This window comes from Triticum aestivum, chromosome 7D (genome assembly GCF_018294505.1).
Source record: "Triticum aestivum cultivar Chinese Spring chromosome 7D, IWGSC CS RefSeq v2.1, whole genome shotgun sequence".
Classification (NCBI taxonomy): Eukaryota; Viridiplantae; Streptophyta; class Magnoliopsida; order Poales; family Poaceae; genus Triticum; species Triticum aestivum.
Window position 1 is genome coordinate 584,298,419 of NC_057814.1, and position 9,464 is coordinate 584,307,882.

Here is a 9,464-nt window from a genome sequence, read left to right on the forward strand (position 1 = left end):
ATGCTCTTAGTCGAGTCTTTTATTTCTGAGAGAACTCATAGTTGAGTCCACTAGTCAACTACTCCCTTCGTATCTAAATATAAGCCTTTTTAGAGATTTCAATAGGGACTACATACAAATCAAAATGAGTGAATTTACACTCTAAAATATGCCTATATACATCCATATGTAGTTTGTATTGAAATCTCTAAAAAAGGCTTATATTTAGAAACGGAGGGAGTGATACAAAATCACAAAGACGGATCACACATGTCATTGGCTACAACAGTGGTATGCTCATTTTTTGGCTTCAACCGATAGCTGAGCTCGACACAGTAAGTCCTTGATGTTTTCCTCTACTATTTTAAATTTAATAAATCAAAATGCAAACTTTCGAAAATATATTACTTACCTGTAAACAAAAATCAGATTTTTTTAGTAACGTAATATACCCTACCGAGTACTCTAAAAAAAGTATGAGTATTTTTTGATGTACAATTTGATTTTTTGGGGGGGGGGGGGGTGGTTTCTACTCTTTGGCCAAATTTGAAGTTTAAACTTCAATTTGCTAGACAACAATGTGCACAAACTTACTCAAAATATTCAACGTAGGTATGTTGAATTACCCGAACCGTTCAAATTTTTGAAAAATGGACTTTGACTTCAAAGTTGATCGAAAAGTACATACAATCTCCAGACTTTCAAATGACTGGAAAAGTTTTTTATTTGCACGAAACCGACAGGAAAAGTTGTGCTCGAAATTTACAGAACTTATGGAATATAGATTGTACCGGTAGATTTTTTGCCCATTTGTCTTGAAACTTTGTTCAATTTTGGCAAAACAATTAAGATAACAATCATTTTTTTCAGAACTTTGTAAACTGGCTCTGCTCGAGCTCACCTATCAGTTCGAGCTGAAAATGACCCACACAGTTATTTAGAAATGTAGTCAACGACATGTGGGCCCTATTGTCATATTTTGCTTTAGTTGATTAATTAATCGACTCGGTCATGTGATATTGTTACTACGAGCAAGTCGTTGTTGTAGTCAGACCTCATAGTGAAGGTATCATAGGTAGTATCATATGGTCTTATGCAATACCAACTAAGCATATTAATGATGTGGCATAATATTAATTAAGAAAAAAGAATATGTTAGTATCATATCATGATACCGCATCCTAATAAATGTTGTACTAGTACGTGTCTTGTATAACAATAAATGAGGTTAATCTAAAATACGAACTTATGATACGATGCACTATGAAGATAACATAGTATTCTATACATGATGCTACTGTACTAGGACTCCATGAGCAGCCTCAGTGAAATGTGAGCCCCCTTTGTTAAATTATGTTTTAATTGACTAATCGACTCAAGTTATTGTTATGATTGAGAGGGCGAGCGGGCTAATTTGTTCTCGTTTGGCCTTCCTCTCACACGACTAATATGTTGAACTCAACCATTCTTTTTAGTTTGTAAGCGGTAATGTTTAGGTGTTTCTAAAAATACCTGCAAATCCGTTTGGTTCTAAGCCTTAATATGTCATATCTTATCACATTTTTTGGTGAAACTTGTCTAAGGTTAGTTCAATAAAATGAAAGCCACAACTTGACAGGCCTAAGAGAATTTTGGCACACTTTTTAAGCGTATGCGACGACGTGAGGCCCTAGTGCGGAAAAAAATATCTCGCCTAAGATAAGGCTTAAACCAAATATTCTCTTGAGATGGTCAAATTTGTCTAAGATTAGATGTGGCAGTCCAAGGTAATCACAAATCAACATACTTTGAATGTGAGGTGTAGGAGAAAATCGACTATACATGCATGGATGGTGCTGCAGGTTGGTTACTGGCATTAGCTTGAGCATTGCGTCCTTGTTACTCATCTTTTACTCTTACACGACAGCTTGACAAGTACCCATCGATTAGCTTGCTATCGTGTCAGCCTCGCGAGCAGATTGAACCGTGGGCAGACAGAGACGTGTGATGTTAGGACTTGGGGGTATTTTAGAAAGGGAGAATCACTGTGCAAAAATGGAAATGGAGTAACACGAAAATGCCGGGAGAAGACGGGAGGGACAGCGACAATAGAGCGCAAATGGTAACAGGCAAACCGGTTGGTGCTCGGCGATGGGGGTGACGATGTATGGGCAGGCATGCATGCAGGTCTCTCTCTCTCTTTCTCTCTCTCTCTCTCTCCATCTCAGTATCTCAGTGACAGCCTTTTGGAAGAGAAAGGCTGATGGCCCTGTGATAAGCTTCGAGTTGGCTACTTCATGCATGTCAATTCGTTGGAGCTAGAGTTCAGCAGCTAGGAAGTGCCCTGGCTAGCTAGGTTTAGCCACAGCCGTAGCCACTACTCCTGCACTGCACTGTACTGTCCAAAGTACTAGTGTGGTTGTCCTCCACGGAAGCAACAAAATTCCTTCACCCCACCAAGCAACGAGATGCATGCATGGCTCTAGGTTAGAGCGAATGGCCAGATCCTAGGGAAATTTCTCCAGTGTTTCTCCGTAACTAACTCCTCAAATTTGATGTCTCAAAAAAAACTCCTCAAATTTGATGTCTCAAAAAAAAAACTCCTCAAATTTGACGAGTAAAAAATGTGGGCCATTCCCTAAAATTTAACTCCACAATCCTTATTTTTGGATAATTTACACATTCTTTTGCTTGGAACATCCATTCAAAATATATTTCCACATCATCATTGTAGAAACATCATAATGAAAATTATTCTGGTCATTTTGTTGAACACCTCGTGTACGACGGCAGCCAAAGGTAACGATTGTTGCAGGAGCTTGGGAGGCGACAATATGCAGCGGCGTGGCCATTAATGGGCAGGGACGCAGGAGCGGAGAGGCTGCTCGCATTTTTAGGCGTTAAGTTCAAGAGGCAACTTCTCAAAATTTTGAGGCGTTAACTGTTTTGTGAAGGGCTAGGTGGGGTTTAACTCCTCAAGCTCTATTTTACGTGTTTTGATAATTATCATTTACCTGAAATTTTTGCTCGTGTCGGTCAATTCCACCAAGGCCGAAGACAGGGGCGAGCACTGCCGGCCACGAGTGGCGTACGTAGGCTGCCGGATCGACCGGTGGTACGTAGGGAGGGAGAGACAAACGTGCATGCATATGGAGGAGGAAGATGAATAGTAACAACTGGAGGAAGAAGATGCAACGTGGAATGTTGGATTTTGATCTAACAGTGAAGAAAGTCGACGGAGGTAATTTTTATTTTCAGATGACTAAGGGATAGGTGGTCCATTCTTTTAAGATGCAAGGAACCAGCATGTGCTCTCTCTTAATACCTGAAAGGAGCAATGATGCAAAGTAAGGTGGAGAGTGGATTTTTGCAGCCTAGGTGTATTGAAGGACCTTATTTTAAATACTTAAAAAGACACATTTGACGTTTCAAAAAAAATCGAAAAGAATTTCGCGTGTTCATATGGATGTATATTACACGTGTAAAATTTGAAGATGAAATACGTAAACATGTGAGCTATACAAAAATAACAAAATGGTTATTTCCAAATAGTGAATAATACATGCACTATTCATCTTTTCAAAATCATGACTTTGTCATTTCTGTGTAACTTACATGGTTACTTATTTCAGCATTAAAATTTGCACATGTGAAATATACATGCATATAAACATGTTGATCCGTTTTCATTTTTTTTTAACTTTAAAATAGCATTTTGGCACTATTCACAATATAAGGATCCAATGCACCTGTCCTCCAAATAAATGACTTGTTGGTCCTTTGGGCCCAAGGAAACCAAGAAACGTGATATGTCTCGTCTTGCACTAGCCATGGAGCCCGGAACGTTGGGAAAGGGCCAACAATAGAGTCATTCCTAAAAGTAAAGAAAATATATCGAAATCCTTGGGGGAGAGATCATCTTCTTCGTCCTGAACGGGCTAAAGGCCATTGTTACCTCTCCATCCCCGGAGCCAGCCTGTCATTGTTGACAAGAAAGGGAAGTCATCAAGGCCACGGTCTCGCCAGACCAGCGCCCTAGAGAGAAACCAACGAAGTAGATGTTGCGAAAGATCCACATTTCCTCGGTTGTTGACTAAAATATGACGATCCCCACCACCTCGCCCAACTCCTCCTCTCCTCCTCCCGACTCCGCCTCGCGCCACCTCCCCGGACGGCGGCCGGGCGGCTCCCCCGTCTCCTCCCCTCGCCCCTTCATCCTCTCTCCCCTGCCGTCGCCAGAGGGTGCCCCCAGAACTGGCCGGGTGGTTTCGGCGGCGGCGGGTCTTCCTTTCCCCCTGCGTGACGCCCTTCCCAGGGCAGGGGCCGATGGCAGGCGCAGCTTGGCGGGCGGCGGTCAGGCGTCCTGGCGGCGGGGGCCGGCGGCTAGCGCGGTGGGGGCGCTGCCACTTGGTATGCTCCTGTTGTTGTGTCCGGTCGGATCCCGTCGGTGACGGTAGAGGTTGGGCTCTCCCGTGTGCTGACGGTGCTGCTGCTCCGAGTCCCGGCTCCTCTTCTTCGTTGTCCAGGCCCTACTTCATGGTGTCGTGGTGAGACAACGTGGGAAGCTTCAATAACATGTTGGCGCAGGGTGGTGGTCGGTTTGCTGGCGAGCTCCGGAGCGCCCGAGGTGAAGGTTGGGATCGGGAGAAATCCCTATCAGCCTGGACGACACCGACGCGGTGGCGCTTGAGGGTGCCGCCGGAACTTCCTCGAGGGCGTCGGGGGCTACCCTTCCTTTCTCCTCCTCACGTACCGGAGGAAACCCTTTGCAGAAACGTTGTGATCGTCACGTCCCTTCTTGGAGGTGTTCATTGGTACTGGCGCTTCGGAGTTTAGGAGTTTGGTGGGAGATCTCCGGTGGGCGCAGTGGTCACGAGGCTTCTTCGTTTTTGTCGATCCGCCATTGTCGGCATTTGTTCCTTTTGTATTTTTTCTGTCATTTCTTTTGAGCGTGACTGTGCTGCTGCCCCAGCACCTATCGTTCGTTGTATTGGTTGGTTGCTTTGTAACCTTTTTCGAACTAAAATATGACTATTGTCCTTCATCTTCAACTACTCGATGCTCATGGTTCTTCCTGTCTCGCCTCCAGCACTAGTAGAAAAAGGGTCTAATGTTCAGGTCATTAGTCCCGGTTTGTATTTGAGCCGGCACTAATGTGACCATTAGTGCCGGTTCCAACGGCTAGGAGGGCGGCGCTCATTAGTACCGGTTCGTGGCGAACCTTTAGTACCGGTTCGTGCCACGAACCGGTACTAAAGAGGCGGTGGCCTTTAGTACGGGTTGGTGGCTCCAGCCGGTACTAAAGACCCCCCCCCCCCTTAGTACGGGTTCGTGCCACCAACCGGTACTAAAGGGGTGCGCTGCCACCCGCCGTGCACAATGTTTAGTCCCACCTCGCTAGTTGAGAGGAGCTCGCACCGGTTTATAAGCCCCGCCGCGGCTACCGTGTCGAGCTCCTCTCTAAGCAGGCCTTTGTGGGCCTATTGCAAGTCTTCTGCCTTGTGGGGCCTACTGGGCCGTACGGGCCTGCATCCTGGCCCAACTAGAGGTTGGGTTTCTAGTTGTATGCAGGCCGTGCCGGCCCAGTAGGTGAGCTGTTTTTTCTTTATTTCAAAAAAAAAATCCTTTAGTACCGGTTGGTGTTACCAACCGGTCCTAAAGGGCTCCCCTCCCCCGGCGCTGGCTCGTGCCACGTGGTGGCCCTTTAGCGACGATTCGTGCAGAACTGGTACTAAAGGGGGGGACCTTTAGTCCCCACCCTTTAGTGCCGGTTACAGAACCGGCACTAAAGGGCCTTATGAACCGGTGTTGTAGCCTGGTTCTGCACTAGTGCAGATAGATCATGTACAAACCCCTCGCCGCGGAGGTCGCAACCCTATCTCGTGCTCGGCCACCGTTTCGGCCACGAAGCACCGCTGCCTCTCTCCATCAGGAATAGCAGACGCAGAAAGGAAAACCCTAAGGCAACTTAGAATTGACAAAACGCACAAACCTAGCACTCCTAAATGACAACATTTAGGTCGTAGGATTTCCAAAACGCGGAAATAGGGAAAACATGGGATTAGAGTGGCATGTCATCTTGAATCCAACAGGATTGTATGAGTGTTTGATTTTGCATAGAAAAAAATGTAGGATTCTTTCAAAGAGGTTTGAGTGGATGGAAATTTTTCAATGAAATCTAGTGCAAATGAATCTTATGAAAAAATTCCTATGATTTACAATCTTACGAGTCAAACAACCCACGTAAGAAAAGTTCTTAAGGATTAGAATACTCAAAAATTCCTTTGAGAATCCTTTAAATAAAAGAAGCCCTTATAAGTTTTTCTCCATCAAGATCAAATGGAGAAGAGATCAATGTTTTTAGGACAATAGAGGTGACCAATGTACATGGTTCATTAACTCAACCTATTAGCTAAGCTAGGCTCCTCAGTGCAAGTGGAGTATTTCTTGTGCCCACTTCACTCCTGCAGCTCAGCTCAGCTCACTCTCCCTCCCACCACACGCACTTCCGGGCCAGCTCCCTGCCACTCTCCAGCTCTCCGCTCACGATGAACCTACTGCCTCACCACCACCTGTCGCTGCCGTCTGGGCCTGGCCGCCGCCCCTCTCCAGCGGCGGCGGAGGTGGAGATGGACCCGCGCGTGTGGCGCCGGCTGCCGCAGCCGCTGCTGGACCGCGTGCTGGCGTGCCTCCCGACGCCGTCCTTCCTCCGCGCCCGCGCCGTCTGCCGCCGCTTCTACCACCTCCTCTTCTCCTCCCCGTTCCTCCACTCTCACCTCCTGCACTCCCCGCACCTCCCCTTCTTCGCCTTCGCCGTCCCCTCCGCCGGCCACCTCCTCCTCCTCGACCCCACCTCCCAGCCGCAGGGACCGTCCTGGTTCCTCCTCCCGCTCCCGATCCCGGGCCCGGCCGCGGGGTTCTCGCCGGCTGCCGCTTCCGCTGGCCTGCTGGCGTTCCTCTCCGACGCGTCCGGGCACAAGACGCTGCTCCTCGCCAACCCAATCACGCGCCTCCTCGCCGCGCTGCCGCTCGGCCCCACGCAGCGCCTCTCCCCCACCGTCGGCCTGGCCGCGGGCTCGACGTCCATCATCGCCGTCGTGGCTGGCGACGACCTCGTGTCCCCTTTCGCCGTCAAGAACATCTCCGTCGACACCTTCGTCGCCGACGCCGCCTCCGTCCCGTCCTCCGGCTTCTGGGTCCCCAGCTCCCTCCTGCCACGCCTGTCCTCCCTCGACCCTCGCGCCGGCATGGCCTTCGCCTCCGGAAGGTACTCTCACTCTCTCTGTCCCTCGCACATCCGCATAAATGGAAAGGGGTTCTTGTACATATTTATTTCTCCATACGATCCAAGAATGGATCGGGTTGTTGTACATCATTATAAATGGGACGTGCAAATTTCTGATTATGGGCGGCTGATCTGTGTCCTTTGAAGGTTCTACTGCATGAGCTCGTCGCCGTTCGCGGTTCTCGTGTTCGACGTGGCGGCGAACGTCTGGAGCAAGGTGCAGCCGCCGATGAGGCGGTTCCTGCGGTCGCCGGCGCTGGTGGAGCTCGGCGGCGGCAGAGAGGGCTCGGGCACCGCAAGGGTGGGGCTCGTCGCGTCCGTGGAGAAGAGCCGTCTCAGCGTGCCGAGGAGCGTGCGCGTCTGGACACTGCGCGGCAGAGGAGCCTCCGGCGGCGGTGGCGGCGCGTGGAGCGAGGTGGGGCGGATGCCGCAGGACGTGCACACGCAGTTCGCGGCCGCGGAGGGCGGGCGAGGGTTCGAGTGCGCCGCTCACGGCGACTTCGTCGTGCTCGCGCCCCGCGGCGGGCCGGCAACCGTGCCGGTGCCGACGACCGTGCTCGTGTTCGACTCGCGCCGCGACGAGTGGCGGTGGGCGCCACCTTGCCCATACGTCGGGCACGGCATGGCCGCAGTGGCCAACGGCGGAGGCGCGGGCTTCCGGGTCCTCGCGTACGAGCCACGCCTGGCGACGCCGGCCATCGGCCTCCTGGACGCCACGACGCCGGTGGCTTTGCATGGGATGCATGGTTAGATTGTGTGACTGCTTAATTGCACTAGTTGCTACACCCTGCTCTTAATTTCTAATGAATCAAATATGCTATCTTTAGTACTAGTATTCATGAGACATTTCAGGCTTGAATTTAGTAGTAGTAAGTGTGGTATTTAATAATTTGTTGTTGAGAATTGCTATGCAAGTATGTATGCATATTGTTTAATTTACTAGACAGGTTTTGAATGGGTAGTATATTTGTTGTTCTGTTCTTAGCATGGGATCTGATGAAAGTGAAACATGTGTTCTGAAGTGAAGTAACTTATGTCGTTTCATGATCACATGGAGGCATATAAAAAAGTGTGTGATTGCTCATGACAAGCAGAGTTCTAGCTTGCTTTATTGTTGAATCTACTTCAGATATTTGGCAAAATAAAAATTTGCCAACATTTGACAACTTTTTGTGAGATTGGCAACAAAAATTGGTATGCAACCAATCTTTAGCCAAAATTTGGCAACCTTATACCACCAATTGTTGGAAATGCAAACCTCCACCGAATACTAATAAAGCAAAATGTATATATAAAAGATTACATGATCTATTTGGAAGATATACGATTTTACTAGGAGATCAATGGTATTGAAGTACTATGTGGAAGTTTTATACTGGATTCTTTTTTAAAATGTAGGTTTGGTTTTTAATTTCCTACATAATTCGTCCATTGACTTCATATTTGCTCAGATACCATGTTTTAGTTGATTTAGAAAACATTTTTCTCGATCTCCTAGCTAACCAAAATCCAGCTGCAGCATCGAAATAACACCTCTGTATAATCCTGGATTACATTATCTTATTGGAAGATATATGATTTTACTAGGAGACCAATGGTATTGAAGTACTATGTGGAAATTTTATACTGGATTCTTTTAATAAATGTAGGATTGGTTTTTAAATTTCTACATAATTCGTCCATTGACTACATATTTTAGGAGAATCCTTCATATTTTCTCAGATCTCATGTTTTAGTTGATTTAGGAAACATTTTTCTCGATCTCGTAGCTAACCAATATCCATCTGCTGCATCAAAATAACACTTCTGTATAATCCTGTTCTGCAATTTCATGTAAAATATCTTCCCAAAAATTGTTCCATGTAAACTTCCAACGGACATGAAATCCCATTCTTGTGTATTTTCCTTCAAGCAATAAAATGTACTATTATAAAGTATAATTATAGAGAGTGACTAGCAATAAGCTTGCAAGCGCTACCAATGTTAGAACTCTAATTTCTCTCTATTTATGGTCTCATATTTCTTATATTCTAGGAAAACATTTGAGTTAATTCATAATAAGAAAAAGAACTCGTGATTTTGAGTTATTCCCCTCTCTCTTGTAATGTGCAACGAATTATTCTTCAAAAAAATGTGTAGAAGAAAAAAAAGGACAAAGGGCATCTAAATTGACAAGGAACATCCAGAAATCTATATGTTGGTAACGCAACAAATTTTCTAC

General features: G+C 46.9%; 1 protein-coding gene across 1 annotated transcript; it reads left to right on the forward strand.

Annotated features, from left to right (window-relative positions):
* Positions 1 to 6,420: 6,420 nt before the first annotated feature.
* Positions 6,421 to 8,320, forward strand: LOC123167016 (protein ABERRANT PANICLE ORGANIZATION 1-like). Its single transcript, XM_044584852.1, has 2 exons — positions 6,421 to 7,225; positions 7,391 to 8,320. The coding sequence occupies exons 1-2, from the start codon at positions 6,507 to 6,509 to the stop codon at positions 7,992 to 7,994; spliced, it is 1,323 nt and encodes a 440-aa protein (XP_044440787.1). The 5' UTR covers positions 6,421 to 6,506; the 3' UTR covers positions 7,995 to 8,320.
* The last annotated feature ends 1,144 nt before the right edge of the window (positions 8,321 to 9,464 follow it).